The 18,558-nt window shown below is 37.0% G+C and overlaps 1 protein-coding gene across 1 annotated transcript in view; it reads right to left on the bottom strand.

Moving 5' to 3' along the window:
- Nucleotides 1–17,995, bottom strand: part of aox6 (aldehyde oxidase 6) — a 24,365-nt gene extending 6,370 nt beyond the window's left edge. The window contains exons 1-24 of the mRNA XM_082139656.1: nucleotides 17,774–17,995; nucleotides 17,448–17,505; nucleotides 16,830–16,926; nucleotides 16,446–16,554; nucleotides 15,546–15,672; nucleotides 15,405–15,466; nucleotides 14,934–15,011; nucleotides 13,777–13,857; nucleotides 13,416–13,560; nucleotides 13,141–13,233; nucleotides 11,435–11,586; nucleotides 10,825–10,918; nucleotides 8,425–8,534; nucleotides 8,172–8,356; nucleotides 7,398–7,560; nucleotides 7,235–7,324; nucleotides 6,740–6,909; nucleotides 5,911–6,037; nucleotides 5,689–5,811; nucleotides 5,497–5,593; nucleotides 5,281–5,405; nucleotides 1,285–1,418; nucleotides 291–378; nucleotides 76–162 (exon numbers count right to left, since the gene is read on the bottom strand). Of these exons, the coding sequence (XP_081995782.1) occupies nucleotides 76–162; nucleotides 291–378; nucleotides 1,285–1,418; nucleotides 5,281–5,405; nucleotides 5,497–5,593; nucleotides 5,689–5,811; nucleotides 5,911–6,037; nucleotides 6,740–6,909; nucleotides 7,235–7,324; nucleotides 7,398–7,560; nucleotides 8,172–8,356; nucleotides 8,425–8,534; nucleotides 10,825–10,918; nucleotides 11,435–11,586; nucleotides 13,141–13,233; nucleotides 13,416–13,560; nucleotides 13,777–13,857; nucleotides 14,934–15,011; nucleotides 15,405–15,466; nucleotides 15,546–15,672; nucleotides 16,446–16,554; nucleotides 16,830–16,926; nucleotides 17,448–17,505; nucleotides 17,774–17,824 (2,646 nt within the window). The 5' untranslated portion in view covers nucleotides 17,825–17,995. The remainder of the gene's footprint in view (nucleotides 1–75; nucleotides 163–290; nucleotides 379–1,284; nucleotides 1,419–5,280; nucleotides 5,406–5,496; nucleotides 5,594–5,688; nucleotides 5,812–5,910; nucleotides 6,038–6,739; nucleotides 6,910–7,234; nucleotides 7,325–7,397; nucleotides 7,561–8,171; nucleotides 8,357–8,424; nucleotides 8,535–10,824; nucleotides 10,919–11,434; nucleotides 11,587–13,140; nucleotides 13,234–13,415; nucleotides 13,561–13,776; nucleotides 13,858–14,933; nucleotides 15,012–15,404; nucleotides 15,467–15,545; nucleotides 15,673–16,445; nucleotides 16,555–16,829; nucleotides 16,927–17,447; nucleotides 17,506–17,773) is intronic.
- Between the last annotated feature and the right edge of the window lie 563 nt (nucleotides 17,996–18,558).

Raw genomic sequence — 18,558 nt, 5'->3', positions numbered from 1 at the left:
TTCACAAAGGTGTCTGCAGTGACCCTGAACATGTAGCTTCCACTATTAAACCACTTAAGCAGGAAGTGATCTCACCAGTACGGACTCATCTGCTGTGTTTCCGGAGTTGGCGTAGTACTGGAAATCGGCTGCCGTTATCCTCCCGTTATTCATAAATCCCACCTGTTGGAGTCAAAGTCAGAAACATGCCAACTTATAAGTAAATTATATAAATAAAGAGTAGCTATACTAATAACAGCTAATAAACATTCACAGTAATTTTTTTAATAAGTGTTAGGAAAACCACTAGCCTTATATTTTCCCCACACCGGGTGACGCCCTCCGGTTATCAGCATGTCCTCTCCTCTCTCTAAAACACATCGTACTGGCCGTCCAGTCCTGGAGAGAGAGAATTCATATTTAATATTTAATTTAAATAAATTATTGTGAATCTTTCATTCTGATGACTGGGGTCTAGTGGTGCAACGGATCATCATTGATCCGTGATCCGTTCGGATCAATATCTTCGGTTCGGCACTCACGTGATCCGCGGATTGATTGATGAAAAAAAAGTTGTGCGCATGTTCAGTCCACACACAGCGTGGTCATGGCGAGCGTTATGAACCGCAGAGAGCGTGACGCCTCATTCGCGCCGCAAAACCTCCAGACGTGCGTAAACGCGTCTTTACATTGACTTCACATTGAAATCACTCGCGCCAGACGCTCTATTCGCGTTTGGTGTGAACGCAGCATGGGTGACGGCGAGAGAGAGAGAGAAAGAGTGCCTGCGAGTGCGAGCGAGCAAGGTAATACGTTGTCAAATATGTTTAAACTTAAATGAACTACACAAGTAGTTATGTCTCTTTGTATTAATTTGTCCTGTTATTGACATAGGCCTAATGCGCGTCATTGACAAAATGCGCAACCAGATGTTCGAATAATTCGAATATGTGTTTTTTAGAGGGAATATTCGAACGTCATTTTTGAGCAATTTTGACAGCCCTATATGACAGTGGAAACACATAAAGCATTGGTCCATGTTTAAAGGAAGGAGATGCCTTTTTATGTTGCACTTTAAGTTGTTTTTCATTAATTATGTTAAAAAGAAGATATTATGCCTTGTGCACTTTAAGTTGATTTTATATATTTTAATTTAACAATTTAAAAGTGTTAATAAAAAAATAAAATAAAATTTTGCTGATCCGAAAAATGATCCGATCCGTGACTCTGATCCGAGAAACGATCCGAACCGTGAGTTTTTTGATCCGTTGCACCCCTACTGGGGTCCGACTTATTTCGACTCACTTCCAAGCAGCAACAGCAGTGATAGAGGCCAAAATGGCAGTTTTGGTGACTTTGCCTCCGAAAGCTCCGCCCAGTCGCTTAATGTGACAAGAAATGCGATTGGACGGGATTCCCAACGTCTCAGCTACCGACTCCTACAACAAATTGGAACAAACATACTTTCTAGTACATGTTTATCTCCCTGGTTTGCAAAAATAAAGTACAATAAAATAAAATGTAATAAAATATTTAAATATATATAATAAAAGGAAATAAATAAAAACAAAACAAAAAATTAAATAAAATTAAGTCTCAGCTCCTGACTCCTACAACGAAAAAAAAAAAAAAAAAAAATCTACATAATAATCTCCCTGATTTGCACAAATAACGTAAAATAAAATCTAATTAATAAAATCTTAATAATATAATATGATATAATATAATAAAATTATATAAAATAAAATAAAATATGAGACAAAATAAAAAAGTCTCCATTACTGTACTATACTTTCTTGTGCATGTTTATCTCCATGATCTGTGAAATTAAAATAAATATGTAATATAATATAAACTGTTAAATGTATAATATAACAATGTCTCAGCGCGTAGAAAATTTGTCACACGAGTTTTGTCTCATCTTTGTCTCAAACAGCAAGTGCAGTGAGTTTGCTTCTTTCTTCTCTGAGAAAATCAATAATATCAGAAAGGTGATCAGCACATCCTTGAGTTGTGCCGGGGTCAGACAGATCAGACCACCTGAGAAAGTAGTTACTATGTCTGACTTCAAAGAAATTGACGGCAACATTTTGGAAGAAACCGTACAGCACCTTAAAACATCAACCTGCGCTCTTGACACACTTCCCACATCTTTTTTCAAAAGTGTGTTAAACAGTTTAGAAGCAGATCTTCTAGAAGTGGTAAATGCCTCACTTCTCTCTGGGAGTTTTCCAAACTCCCTGAAAACTGCAGTTGTCATGCTCCTCATGAAAAATATTAATCTGGATAAGACCATATTAAGCAACTATAGACCGATCTCAAATCTTCCTTTCATAGGCAAGATCATTGAAAAAGTTATCTTCAACCAGCTGAACAAATTCTTATGCTCGAATGGATCCTTTGACAATTTTCAATCTAGTTTCTGACCGCACCACAGCACAGAGACAGCACTCATAAAGATAATAAACGATATTCGCTTAAATACTGATACAGGCAAATTATCAGTGCTGCTACTACTCGACCTCAGTGCTGCATTTGATACTGTCGATCACAACATACTTCTTGACAGGCTGGAAAACTGGGTGGGGCTTTCTGGGATAGTCCTAAAATGGTTCAGGTCATACTTAGATGGGAGAGGTTATTATGTGAGTATAGGAGACCATAAGTCTGAGTGGACATCCATGACATGCGGAGTCCCTCAAGGCTCAATTCTTGCGCCACTCCTGTTCAACCTGTATATGCTCCCACTGAGCCAAATAATGAAAAAGAACAAAATTGCTTACCACAGCTATGCAGACGACACACAGCTGTACTTAGCCCTATCGCCTAATGATTACAGCCCCATTGACTCCCTGTGCCAATGCATTGATGAAGTGAACAGTTGGATGTGCCAAAACTTTCTTCAGTTAAACAAAGATAAAACAGAAGTCATTGCATTTGGAAACAAAGATGAAGTTCTCAAGGTGAACGCAAACCTTCACTCTAGGGGTAAAACAACTAAACATCAAGTCAGGAATCTTGGTGTGACACTAGAGTCAGACCTTAGTTTCAGTAGTCATGTCAAAGCAATAACTAAATCAGCATACTATCATGTGAAAAATATTGCAAGAATTAGATGCTTTGTTTCCAGAAAAGACTTAGAGAAACTTGTGCATGCTTTCATCACCAGCAGGGTGGATTATTGTAATGGACTCCTCACTGGCCTTCCCAAAAAGACCATAAGACAATTGCAGCTCATACAGAACGCTACCGCTAGGATTCTGAGCAGAACCAGAAAATATGAACATATCACACCAGTCCTCAGGTCTTTACACTGGCTCCCAGTTAGATTTAGGATTGATTTTAAAGTATTATTATCTGCTTTAAGCTATTATGCCAGCCGCAGCGTTTTTTGAAAACTTTTTTTAATTTGAAGATGAAGGTAAATTGTACTTAATTTGTCTTCTGGGAAACACGCAAGTATCTTCTGTTGCTTCCGGAGGACAGTACTAAATGAATATATATATATATATATATATATATATATATATATTCAAACAAAATAAGAAAAATTTGGACATCTTCAACCTGTTCAAAAGTTTTATGCATCGTGTTTCCTTCCGGAGTATCAGTGAATGTTTAAAGGTAGGGTAGGTAATCCTTTTTCTAAAAAAAAAACATTCCAAATTTGTTTAAACTGTCTTTATATACCAATACATAATTAAAATGTAAGTACTCTGAAAATAGAAAATATAAAAATCGAGTGACTGTAGACCTTTTAATCTGCAATAAACACAGCTCATTATTTCCATTCACTCCACCCCCTCCCTTCTGAGCTCCTTCCAAAGCCACGCCCCCAAAACACATGAACGCGCGACGCCAAACGCTCAGGCTGGAACAAGACGCATTTATTACCTGAGACGAGTGGAGAGGAAGGAGCGCAGTACATACAGTGACATCATGTCAGAATCACATGTAATAAAATACCTAACTTTATCACTATGAATATAAACAAATAAGATTTCTTTTAGTACTCACTATCAAGCTAGCATATCGATAATGGTAAAGTTTCATTCGGTAACGAGCTATATTTATAAGGCAAAACTAAAAACAGGTTGCATTGATACACGTTTTTCCATTACCATCAGTTACACTGTGATGAAGATGAATTTCGTGTAAGATTCATAACATATACGGTGTTTTGCATGTAAGAGTTTCCATGATGAAAACATTGTTGACTCTAATGAAGACTAACGTACACTCCGAGTCCGGAGACAAGTACCGCATCGTCGGCTCGAGGACAGGTCCGGGGTTGAGGGCGAAGCAGAGGAGGTCGTTCAAGAGCGCGGGCAGGGTCCGAGGAAGTAGTTTTTGCCTTGTTTGCCTTCGCTGACTGCATATGCAGGTGCTTTGAGCTGAATATTTCCGGGAACGGTGACATGTGATGAGTGCACGCAGGGCAGCGCGCGCAGTGGGGCTCGGGGCGGGCACGAGACATGAAGGCATCTGATTGGTTCTTTACATTCGCACCGAATGGCAGTGATTGGTCAGAGTTTTTACTGTCCTGCAGCTGCTACAGAGGTCTGATTTTTTTCATTCCTTTTTCTAAACACATAATGTATTGACTACTATCAGGATGGAAGGACCATTTCACCCAGTATAAAAAAAAGTGTTTCTGAACAGGATTACCTACCCTACCTTTAAACCTTTTTTTATTAGTTGTGTTTGAGTCCCTCAATTGTCCACAGTGTGAAAAGAAGGATCTTAAAATCATTCAGTCACTACTGGAAAGGGTTCAAATATGCAAAGCATGCTGGAAAACGGAAGAATTTTGAATATAGGGCGGTTTAACTGCTCAGGACAAACAAGGGACTCAAGAACGATCATAACAAAACCAAAAAAGTCATGGATCATCCAGGTAACGATACACAGTATTAAGAATCAAGGGGTACGCAAACTTTTAAACTTTTTCATTTTTATAAATTCAGCTATTTCTTTGTCTTGTGGACTACAGTATATGTAAACATCTTTTATGTAAAATGTATTATTCAGGACATTACTAAATGAAAAATAACATGCATTTTGAATGATCCCTCATCCCCAGATTCTGCAAGGGGTGTGTAAACTTTTGAGCAGCACTGTATATAAAGCTATTATTGGCTGATAACGATCGTCGCCCGATCAATCGGAGCACCCTTAAATATAATATAATAAATCAAAATAACATAAAAAAATATAAAACAAAATAAAGTCTCAGCTACTGACTTAATCATAACATAATGTCATAATCATTTCTATATGTAACTGTTCATAATAACATACTTGCGTAAATGTAGGATGCTGAGTGGACAAATAAACTTTCATCTCTTTCTCTTCCCCAACTGGAATGACCAGAAAACTCTGTGTTTCCATGTAGAAATGCTCCTGTCCTCCGATCCGAATCTCTCCTATGAAACACGAAGCAGCGTGTTATAAAACATGAATCAGGTGATCAGAGAGGTAGTGTGCTTGATCATGGATATGGCAGCACAATCTAACCTTCATACACCTTTTCAGCCTCTCTCAAAGCCTTTTCCACATCTCCTCGCTCAATCTGTCTTTTAGGTAGAAAGAAAGACTCTTTCTCGATGGCCTCCTGAAAACAAGAAGATCCAAGAACGGCTCTTTAAGAATGGATCTTGTTAGACGGGAATAAAAAGGAGCAGATCATTTCAGATTATTTCTTCTCACCTCCACTGTGAAGATGCGATCCTGCAGATCTTCATAGCCGATCTTCACCGCTGCCGCCCCACGTTTAGCGTGAGCTTTGGAATCTGCGACCACAGCACAAACCATCTGACCCACACAGGTCACCTGAGGACACAAAGGAGAATACGATTGCAAATTTTTGTATGTAATTAAAATTCATACTTCAAAGAAATACCTTACATAAAAAAATTATAATACACAGACCTCATCTTCAGCAAGCAGTTCTTCATCAATGCCTGTGAAGGTTCTGAACTTTTTCCCTGGTATGTCTTTGGCTGTGATCACATCCACCACACCGGGAAGCTTTAGAGCTTCACTAAAGTCAATATGACTGTGACGGCAAGACAATACAATCATTTAGATGTGAAGGTACTCATTTTTACTCAAATATCCATTTTCATCTCAGTATCAAATGCAATTTTTTTTACCATAACTTATTGCAGTTAGCATGAGATTATATCATTAGTTGATAGCTGATGCTCAAGTCGCCAAGATGGATGAATGAATGAATGAATGTTCATTTCCAAATCAGCAAATGAAATTGATTCAAACTCATTCACAATAAAAAAAATAAAAATAAAAATATCATTGCCATTTTATCATCAAACGCTATGTGTATGGCAATACATGAATACATACATGCATACTAATTGAAATATCAGCTTCAAAGGCTATATTTATGACAATAAATAAAATAAATATTGATTGAATATCAGCTTCAAAGGCTATATTTATGTCAATAAATAATTAAATATGCATTGCATATTAGCTTCAAAGGCTATACTTATGTCAAAAAATCATTAAATATTCATTGCCACATTTGAATAAAAGGCTATATTTATGACAATATATAAATAAATAAATAAATAAATAAACATTCATTGTCATTTCAGCTTCAAAGGCTATATTTAAGACAATAAATTAATTTGCTGATATGTAAATGAATATTCATTCATTCATTCAAATGATTGTACAGATTTCTAAATAGATTTCAAACAGTTTTTAAAGTTAAAACTGTCTGCATGCATCTTACGTGATTTTGGCATGTGGTCTGGAGCTTGTCACGATTGTGAGGAAAAGTTCAGCATCGGTGTGTGGTAGGTCATCACAGTACACGGCCTCTCCAGTAGCCTGACTCAGCGCCGACCGGTGCATCTTGGGTCGGCCCACAGGATCTTGAGCTGGCTGACCCTCCAAGACATCCTGTACACATAAAACACACACTTTTGTGCTGCTTTTTGTGGACTTTTAATATAAAAAAAGTTAGCAGACAAGACAATAAAAGATGTGTAGAGAGAAATGAAGCAGAAACAGGAAAGTTGCAACTGGATTCGAACACAAATTTCCCATATGAGAACCACAAGACCATGATTTTGCCATTTATATTGCTTTTATGGACAGCTACAATGAAAACAAACACACACCGGAGGATTGTATAGTGTTTCGTAACGATATTTATGACAATAAACACTTAAATAAATATTCATTACCATAAAAAGACACAAATTGGAGGATTGTATGGAGTCACCTGAAACTCTTGGTAGCCAGGCTGCATGTGTTTAGGAAGAGGCTGAATTGCACTTTGCATCTCTTGAGGTATTTCCATCTGAGTCACATCCTGTAAAAAAACAAAAATAAAAGGTGTAATAAACTATGTCCATTTGATAACCATTTCCAAAAGTCGTTCATACCTTTTCCTTCAGGTAACGGAGGACGAGCAGGTGGAATTTAAAAAGCAAACTCAAGGTCAGGGATCTGCGGAAATCCACCTTCCCGCCTGGAGCCGACGGCCCAAGTTTGATCTCATCAACCAGCGCGCTGTACGCATCACTTAACGTTGCCTCCTCCCAAGGCCTTGCAAAAAAAACAGTACAAAGTCCTTTTATGCTTTTTTACATTTTCAATCTTCTTTAGTTTGGAATGTTGCTGTTTGAGGATGAAAAAGGTCTGCAAATTTAAGTCACTCCAAACAGAGTTATTCTCTATATCAGTGCGCACCGTTTCTGAACTCGCCTCGATTGTCACAATATTCCTCATTGAAATAATTCCCGGCCAAGGCCTAAGTTTCTGCCTAAGTCCAGCGCCGTGGTTACGCATTGTCATGTTGTAAATAAGAATAAAAAACAGTTGTTGCTGTTTTTGGCATATAACTACCAACGCAATGTCATTGCCATTGAAACCAATGCAGGTATTCCGTAAACGAAAGAGTGGCAAGGGACACACAAATCGGATCTCAACAGTTGCGATTCACAATGTGGGCAGTCAAAATCGGATGCACAAATAATCAGATTTGGACTGACAATGTGAACTTAGGCAAGGCAAGGCAAGTTTATTTATATAGCACATTTTATACACTATGGCAATTCAAAGTGCTTTACATAGAGAGGAATAAAAATAGTATTAGTCCCTTAGTCCCACCAAGAGGAAATGCAGCTCAAAAACATTTGTGTACATTTATGTCCTACCTTCCTAGAATCTGTTTGCATACATGGTCAGCGCTGAGGATGGTGGCTCCCACACCACCGTAATAAATACTGATCTCCTTCACTACATTTGAGTTCTCGTTGAACCAAACGCGCATCCCAGCGTTCACCGTAGCTAGCGCGTTCTCCTTACGCGGGGCGTGTCGGAAGGCATGGATGATCTCATTCTGTAAAAAAAAAACATGATCCTTAAGCAAACAATGCGCAAAAAGCTAGTCGATGGTTAATTTCTTACCTGTCTTGTAGCTGGAATGAAAACAGACAACACTATCTCATCTAGCTTAAGAGCCGTCTTTGCAAATCCCAGGAAAAAATCTTTATCGATAGGCACCCTCCTTCGTCCATCTAGTAGAAATTGAGACACGTGTCAAAATATCCTCCTTGAGGAACATAACTACTCTCAGAATTAATGCAAAATGTGACATTTCTGTGGTCTGAAATATTAGATATCATCTAGAACTGGTTTAAACAAAATTACACGTTTAGACTTTATTTCACTTTAGTCCACATTAGACATTCTACTAACTATAACTTTGCAACTACATGTCAACTAACTCATTATTTTGAGTAACTATAAGTTACTTATAGTCAGTAGAATGTCTGTTGGCGGCAAGCAGGGCAGGGCCGGTCCTACTCGACCCACTCCGAGTGGGATTCAAAACGGTATCTTTGGCATGGGAGGCAGGCGTACTAACAAGTACGCTAAAGATCACAGTCTCTAGCTAGTAGCTAGTGCCCCTCTTGAGGCCAAAGTGAGGTTTACTCGCAAAGCTCTTACTAGCTGGCCTCCGCTACACTCACCCCCCTAAACCTCACTCCCATTCGAGTAACGACAACAAATGTAACCAGTCTTACTCAACCCGCTCTGAGCGGGATTCGAACCGATGTCTCTGGCATAGGAGGCGGGCGTGTTAACAAGTATCCTAAAGATTACAGTATCTAGGGTCACTCGCTAGTGCCCCTCTTGAGGCCAAGTGAGTGAGGTTTACTTGCACAGCTCTTACTAGTTGACCTCCGCTACACTCACTCCCTAAACCTCACTCCCATTCGAGTAACAACAACAAATGCAACCAGTCTTACTCAACCTGCTCTGAGTGGTATTCGAACCGATGTCTCCCGCATAGGAGGCGGGCGTGCTAACAAGGACGCTAAAGATCACAGCCTCTATCATCAGTTGCTAGCGCGCCTCTTGAGGCCAAGTGAGTGAGGTTTAAACACACAGCTCTTACTAGCTGGCCTCCGTTACACCAGTGTTAATGAGCACCACATCAGTCTTGAGTCCCATGGAGGAGCTCCAGTAGGACAAAAGGACCAGGACTGGACTTTACGTTGGTGTTCGTTTAGTTGTTTTTGTTTATTTTATTATAAAAGTTATGTTAAACGTTCACTGGTTCGCACCTCCTTCTTCCCTGAGCCTTTAACTTTGTTACCGCGGACCATCAGAATAAAGTGTTAGCAGATATTAAGCAGACAGTCTACTAATAGTCTAATGATTGGTAGTTGACATGTAGTTGCAAAGTTACTTAAGCCGCGTTTCCACCGCAGGAACTTTCCCCAGGAACTAGGAACTGTGTTACACCGCAGGAACCAGGGTCTAAATGAAGTTCCGGGTAAATATTTCCCCCTCCGATAGTCCCTGCTCATGAGGTAGTACTTTTTCAAAGTTCAGGAACTTTCAGGGGTGGGACTTGTGCGCTGCACAAGCTGATTGGTTGTGTTCACGCCGCATTTTGGTTGGATGACTCCACGCAGCATTTTATTTATTTTTAACCTCCCTTTTTAAAAAATCTATTGTGGTTCGTGTTGTGGCTTCATGCAGTAAGAGTTGTCTGTCTGCAAATATGGAATTTAATAAAAAAACTGGTGGACTGGCGACGAGTTTCAGGCTTTATTAAGGGTATTTGTGGAAGAGGAAACTTTCTGCGCGTTCGTCCCAGCCATCTCACGGTCAATGTCCGCAATAGCTGATAACATACAAATTTGATATCTAACGTTAGCATTACGAGCTTACTGAACACGCTTTATCAGTGCTCGTCTCTTTTCTGCCACAGCTTTTATTATTAAGTCATTATGTTTACACATTGTCATCTATTGCAAGGCACTCCAAACCATGTTATAAATTTACTATAACAGGATTGAAATAGCGCTTTGAGGTTAGTAACAAACAACTATTCACAAGACTGTCACCAGATGGGGTTCAGGCTTTTTTTAAGCGTATTTGCGAAAGAGGACATTTTTGCGCGTTCGTCCCAGGCATCTCACAATAACTGATAACATACGTTGTCTAATTTTATACGCATACGAGTTTTCTGAACACGCTTTAGTATCAGTGCTTGTCTATTTTGTTTTGTTAATTACCTCGTTAGTAAACCAATACATAACTGCAGCACAGTTTGAATCTCCTCCATACTTATTATAAATGTGGTGCTCAAAACTGAATACTGTCCGTCGCAGACTGGGAGGAGCAGTTGCGCGCAGTTTACCTTCCTGGGGCAAAAAAAGTTCCTGGGACAAATTGTTCCGGGTAATTTCGGTGGAAACGCGGCTTTATAGTAAGAAGAATGCCTAAAGTGGACTATTGAAATAAAGTGTTACCTTACACTTTACAACTTTTAAATTATTAAAGTTGGCTCACCTTTAGAAAGTGCCACTAAAGTGCATCTCCCAGCAGCTAAGACGGGGGTCAGGTCAGAGTTTGGATATGCGCTTGCAATATTTCCACCCAGTGTCTACATATTTTAACAAACAAAATAATAAATAATATAAACACACTCAAAGAAAAATACTATTAAAATAGCTCCTTTTTGATGCTGTACTTCAACATTTAAATAAGTTGAAGAACTAAAATTATTAAAAATAAAACTAGAAATGACAAAAACATGACAAAATTAATAAAACTTTAACTAAAATAAAAACTGAAAATATAAAAATAAAAGCAATTTCAAAACAGTAATAAATACTATAATAGTATATCATTAATACTAAAATAACTTGTTGATTCTACCTTAATTTGGCGATTCAGTGCTCAAATATTAAAATTCAAAAATCATTTAAAAATAATAAAGTATTAGGCTTTATTTATTATTGATTTTACCTTAAATATCTTTATGATACCTTTTTTTTTTATTAGTTTAGTAGTTTAATTGAGGCCAGAATGAGGTTTTGGAACAGAGCATAAGAGACTGAAAAATATTTGAGAGAGTAGCAAGAGTGACGTTGTGCGTTCAGGGTCTGTTTACACTTACAGCCACGTTTCGGATCTGCTGTCCGCCCACAAGGTTTATCTGCAGCAGAAGAGCCCGAAACAAGTGTGTGTTCTCCGGCGGGAAACCATTTATACTTCTCTCCAACACACTCTTCAAAACAGACATACTGCACCCTGCTCCAACACACACACCTACAAATACAAAGCATTCATTAATGCTTCCTAAAGGTGAAGTTTTGTTGTTGTTGTTGTTAAAATATATTCTTAATCCGGTTTATTGCTCATTGACTACCATTAGTATGCCATTCATGGGTTTATCTCCCCCCAAAAGTGTAAACACTGAGCCTCCCAGGCATCATAGAAACATTGAGAGCGCTCTGCTCAGATCTGTCAATCTCTTTCCACCTTAATCTAATCTAAAGCTGGTTAGGAAAAAGGTGGATAAGCGAGACATTCGCGTTTGCTCTAGACAGAGTGTCACGCTGTGTCCGAAATCGCGTAGGCCTACTGTCTGAGTAGGTACTACATTTTAATTTACTTCACGAATGTTAAAAAAGTACACTCTATATATAGCCTACAGTAGTATAAATTAAATTTGGCATATTACATTCACCAGGCCATGTTGTTACCGTTACATGACCTACAGTTGCATCGCTTCACTCCCATTCATAAATCCTCTCCCATGGCCTCACGGCATAGTAAAGAGTCCATCGAATTTACACTTCAGAATCTCGGCAGAAGAAATAGGTCATACGGGGACTTTTCGCCTACTGTTTTTCGCATACTATATAGCAAAGAAGTATTCGATTTCGGACGCAGCTTCAGTCTACTCAATTGCTTACTCATCATGACACATAGCAACACAGCTAAAAGTATTCCTAATATGTTGGACCTTTTATTCAAAGTAGCTACTTTTACCTGTTGAAACATGCCTTCACAAGCACCTGTATTTGTGAAGTCTCAAGTTGGGGGAGGCGTGACGTGCAAAAGGGGCGTTTTCTAAATAATATGCTTTTTTTTTTAAGTTCGCAAGGTCCCACTAGTTTCGCAGAAACTACATCCTTCACCTTTAAAGGACAGACATGCAAAATATCGAAATTTGACTTTTGCCATTGTTACATTATAAATCATTTTCTGAATATTTTATCATTGTAGTGACATATCCACAAGATGGTTTTATCGGGTTGCGCTTTTCTTGTGGCAAAATATTGTTTTTATATATTTTGTACCCTTGTGGAGTGCTGTTCTTGTTAACTAAAACAGTCCCACTTTATATTATTTAAGTGTCTTTAACAACTAAGTACTAACATTTAAATAAATCATTTGATACAATGCACTTATTGTGTACACAGATGTTTTGACATTGTATTTTTATTTTAAAATAACTGCATGTAATTACAGCTGTTATTAATTTCTGTAATTACTGTACATCTATAATCCCCAACCCTTAAACCTACCCATACCACCAAACCCTAACATTAACTAAAGATGAGCTATACATTTGTTACATGTTTTTGTATTAATCTTTGTTAACGTTAGTTAACTGTTCATGGTTAGTTCATGTTAGCTCAGCTCAATTAAACAATATTAACAGAAAATAAACTAAGATTAATAAATGTATTTTTCATTGTTAGTTCATGTTAAATTACTTAGTTAACTAACGTTAATAAATTAAAACTTATTGTAAAGTGTTACCAATAAAACTAACTGGAATAAGGTTAAGTTGAAGCACTAAATCACACATACCCTCTGATCTCTGGGTAACTTTGAATAGTTCTGGCACTCGTGTTGGTGATATTATTAGAGGATGGAAGATACCCTTGAACTTCATGTCCAGACCTGAATAGAATAGAATAGAATAGAATAGAATAGAATAGAATAGAATAGAATAGAATAGAATAGAATAGAATAGAATAGAATAGAATAGGGGAGATGTCATAGTGACCTAATAATGCTGAAATAGCACACAAAAATATATTAGTGTTTTTTTTAGGTTTGGCCACAATTTGCCCATATGAAACCTATGTTAGTGTTGCCCATGACAAGAGGGGCTTGTGGGTAATCAGCCTTCAGCTGAAGCAGCTCATCTAGAGATCCAGGGCTGATCCAGGTAATTCTTTCCCCACAAAACTTCTGAATGGTTTGGTCCTTAATCTCTGCCATTCTCTAAACACAAAAATAGACTGTGAATTTATGGCATATATTTTTTAAATGTGTTGTTTAGTTGATAACAGCATTTTAACTTCTGACAGACGAAGCCTAAAATCAAGTGAATAATAAACTAGAGCTGAACGGCGACCCTTGTTACAGCTTAGTCATAGTTACATAACCTACTCAAGTGAATACGAATGAAGTTTTGAACAAACTATGAGTCTGACAAACCATGAGTTCAGGGGGAAAGATCAGATCCTGGGTGGGGTCGAAGGGGAGCAGGTCCTCTTTACGAAACAGTTCTGGATGACCCTATTAAACACAAAAACAACTATTACATCATTCAATCCACTAAGCACAAGTAATTTTTAATTAGGTTTAAATGCATCCAAGGTCAAAAAACACTTAAATTTTCTCACTTCTTTTCTCAGCGTGTCTGAAACGGCTCGATAAAGGATTTGGTCTCTCTAAACCCCTACTTTCCGGGAGCATACTCTACTCTGATTGGTCAGATGGCTCAATCTGTTGTGATTGGTCTACTCTGCTCTGATTGGTCAGATGGCCCAGTCTGTTGTGATTGGTCTACTCTGTTCTGATTGGTCAGATGATCCAGTCTATTGTGATTGGTCTACTCTGCTCTGATTGGTCAGATGATCCAGTCTGTTGTGATTGATCTACTCTGCTCTGATTGGTCAGATGGCCCAGCCTGTTGTGATTGGTCTACCGGTTACAGTGCGTGTCGGAAACTAAACGGCCATTACCATATCTGAATTTCAGCTCCAGAGCTTCCTCAGCACTGGATACACAGTAATATGAACAATAACGATGGTGTCAGTTTTACCGTATTAATTCGAGCTCGAGTCCTCATCCTTGGAAATGCATGCAAAGTAGATTTTCTTTCACAGTGCTGAAAATAGCGTCTTCTCAACATGTCGGCAACACAAACCAAACTCTTCAAGGCCTCGGCTACAGTGTTTGAGGGTGGAGCAAAGCAGATGTTGCTCGCGGGCAGCCAATGAAGACCATAGGCTGGCATTATGCATATTTGTTACATTGTTACATAGGTATGTTACAAGATTTAATACTAGAATTACTGACGACTTGTTTCGGCAGTTGAGAATCAGCTTTTGTGAGACAATAACTCCATTTATCTGCACATTGATTCTTAAAACACATATTTATATGTGTGTGTGTGTGTGTGCGTGTGTGTGTGTGTGTGTGTGTGTGTGTGTGTGTGTGTGTGTGTGTGTGTGTGTGTGTGTGTGTGTGTGTGTGTGTGTGTTTTTTACTGCAACTAAAAAGTCAAAGTCCAGCAGTACAATAAAATAGGACAAAAGTGAGTGCAATAAGTTTACTAAATTAACCCTGGTCAAGATGAAGATACTCACATTCTCTATGGGCTCCACGGATCCATTTCCATTGGCCAAACTGCATGCGGTGCCATTCAACTGACAACAGTTTTCACTCTACAAAAATAACAGAAAAAGTTTAATGTTTGTAAATGCACATGTTGCAACACACAAATGTCAGTTAAACCTCAAGTGGAAAAAAGACAACAACAAAAAAACAGAAAAGTGTTTAAATGACTGTCACATTGTAACATGCGGTTACCAGATCGTGTATCACTAAATGTCAACCATAGACCAATATGTTTAAAAAAAGAAACAAAAATAAAAAAAATTGCATCAAATTATGTGGAGTCATAATGGGTCGCTTTGAGATGAATCAAGAATATTAGACACAGAGGTGCAGCTACAAATCCATAAAGGATCTGGAATGTCAAGTAACATGAGTGCCACATGATTAAGCAGCTGAAACTAATAAAATAAAGGATGAATCTGGACGCCGGAGCTGTTCACCTCACAGAAGGTTCTGTAGCCATCAACGATTGGGCGGTACCCTGTGCACCTGCATAAATTACCTGCAATAGGAACATTTGTGATTGGTCAAAAGGTTCTTAAGGTTTTAGTAGATTTAAAATCGTGTTTGTGTCACTGTACCAGCGAGACCCTCCGTTACATCTTCCAAAGTTGGCTGTGGGTTGTTTCTCAGTAATGCATACATGGACATCACCATCCCAGGAGTACAGAACCCACACTGAGACCCATGAGCCTTTGCAATACGCTCCTGATGAACAGAACACACATATACTGTCAATGATGTGCTAAAGTGTCCATGTTGACTATATACCCTGTATTTAAATATATATATTACATTAATTTGTATTAATTGAAGTAATACATATTTGTCTACATATATATATATATATATATATATATATATATATATATAAAATTAATATGCACACATATATTATGTAAACAAAAACTTATGTTAGATGTGATTAATCATAATTATAATACATAATTAATTTTAAATCTCATAAATAAAGAATAAAAATATATTTTTGTTTAGATAAATATTTGTTATATTAATATTGCAAAAATTATGTTAATATATATATATATATATATATATATATATATATATATATATATTTATATGCGTATTTACTTAATTTTAATTTATATTACTCTTTATTGTACTATTTTAATTATAATCAATTAAGAAAAAATATATTTTTTTATCATTAAATGCAATATAAATTGCATTTTAATGTTGTTTTTATTTTTATTAATAGGTAAGAAAAAATTAAGCATCATGCCACTGACCTAAATACAAACTAGGATGAAAATCAAGTTATGATCAGATGATATCTCAACTGTCTGTGATTTAATCTCATAATCAGGACAGAGTGTAATCTATATTCAAAAATGATATTTGAACTGGCAGTAATCTAATATATTAACCTGGATTATAATCTGTCTGCATACTAATTTCCTGATCTGGATCTCATAATCTGGATTGGGCAAGTATAGATTATAATGTGAATCCGATACCTGGACCGGGTGTAGTTTGGTTTTGGTGCTTCCGATGCCTTCAACGGTCGTCACTGCCGCTCCATGAAGTTGGCACACAGGAAGCAGGCAAGCATTCACCGACGAATGACTGGCCAGTGAAGAAGAAAAAATAGCTTCTTACATGCATTTGGAAGTGATTTAATATGATATTTGAGTAACAAAAACTAATATATATCGAAAAACATACAAAGGGCTATCTTCCTTGAGAAATCTGACTAAAAACACAGCCTAGAATTTGATTTTGAATCTTGATTTTCAAGTGTGAAAAGTTGGAGAAAAAGAGGAGTACTATCATGGCTCAGACCCATTAATAAAACAGTGTGATGAAAAGAAAAAAAGTAGAGAAGAGAGTGACTGATATACTTGATGCTCTTGGTCTGAGGGTCGTATCTGGACACCATGACGGTACAGGCTCCACATCCTCCTCCACCACAGCCGTACTTACTGCCTGTTAACCGCACTGAACACACACACACAGTGCAAGACTAAACAGTTAAAATAAACCAATAATATTCAGAATTGCAGATTAATCTCCTCTAAAAATTATCCACGGTATCACTTCAAAATTAACATCAACAAACCGTATTATGTTACATAAATATGACTTATAATATAAATAATATAATGATAGATAGATAGATAATATACTATAATATAGTATTATAATACACCATATAATTACCATTTTATAATATATTATTCAAACATATCAAATAGTTAGTAATGCCAGGGAAGAATAGGTTATTGCTATTAGTATTATACTATATATATATATATATATATATATATATATATATATATATATTTATTTTTTTATTTTTATTTTTTTGTTTACACAATTATACAGAAAAAAAAATGCATTAGTTAGAAATGCCAGGAAAGTCTGAGTTATTAATAATGCGCACCTAATACAAATTATGAATAACCATTTATAATAATAACAATAATAATATGCACATTTATTAAAACGAGTAAACATACATTTCTGCCTCAGATAAGACAGCAACATAGTCTCAGGGTCTGGGTTGTTCTCCATTATCTGTCAACAAGAAGCATAAACATGCTATTACATTCAATTCATGCAGATTACTATTATTTTAAATATCTTTAAACAGATTCTAATCACAGTCTCTGTTCAAACTAGATTCAATGCCTTTATATGAGCCAAGTATTACTATAAGGATTGAGTTTGACAACAGGTTCACAACCAAGTCTTTACAGTTTAACAGCCTTTACAATAAACACATGACCAGAAATTATGGGTAAACAAAAAATACGTTGATTATATTATGCATTGCAATAAGCACCTTTTTCCCGTTGACATAGAAAATCAAGCCATCGTTCCTTTGTTCAGCCATTTCCTCAAAGTTTATGCCCAAATCAATCAAAGTGAAGCAGATCTGCGGACTTTATCTTCAACGGAGCGAATGCAAGAGTTTTCTGCAAACTGCCTAGTGTAGAAACAGAAGTAGTAGAAAGGTTAGCAAAGGCGGAGCTTATCTGATGAAAGTTATTAAGTTATCCTTTATGTTATTAAATACAACGAGTTTAAAAAGTAATTTTCATGTTTCTCTTCTTTGTGTATTTTTGTAGTTCAATGCTATTAATGTGTCCCAGTATACTTATAACGCTACTGTTACTTTTCTCAGCGCTGACTAGTTGAACCAATAACCGCAGTTTGTGATTACTGAATACGTGTTTTAAAAATGATTTTATAGAGATTGCTTAACTTACATCACTGGTTTTGTTTACATATCAGGTAACAATTCGTAAAATTAGTGAATTAAAACGATTGCGTTTTAGTACAAAAATACATCCAATAAGAAAAACCCGTTTGAGCCAACGAATTCAAAACGCTTCGTTATACGCACTTTTCAGAGTTTTTACATATTTCTCTGTCCCTGAATTTCTGTTTTAGTTTGGTTTTGCCTTATGTGACATGGTTTTAAAAGTGTACGAAAGACAAATTGCAGTAGTTGGCAGTTTTTGAATTTTATTTGTGTTACCTTACCACCAGATGGAGCCAGAGGCATAAATGTAACTATTTCATCTAAACACGAGATAGCGCCAGACGCCAAGGCGTAATTAACAT

This window comes from Leuciscus leuciscus (assembly GCF_965113295.1).
Source record: "Leuciscus leuciscus genome assembly, chromosome: 15".
Lineage (NCBI taxonomy): Eukaryota > Metazoa > Chordata > Actinopteri > Cypriniformes > Leuciscidae > Leuciscus > Leuciscus leuciscus.
This window is presented reverse-complemented; position numbering and strand designations above follow the sequence as displayed.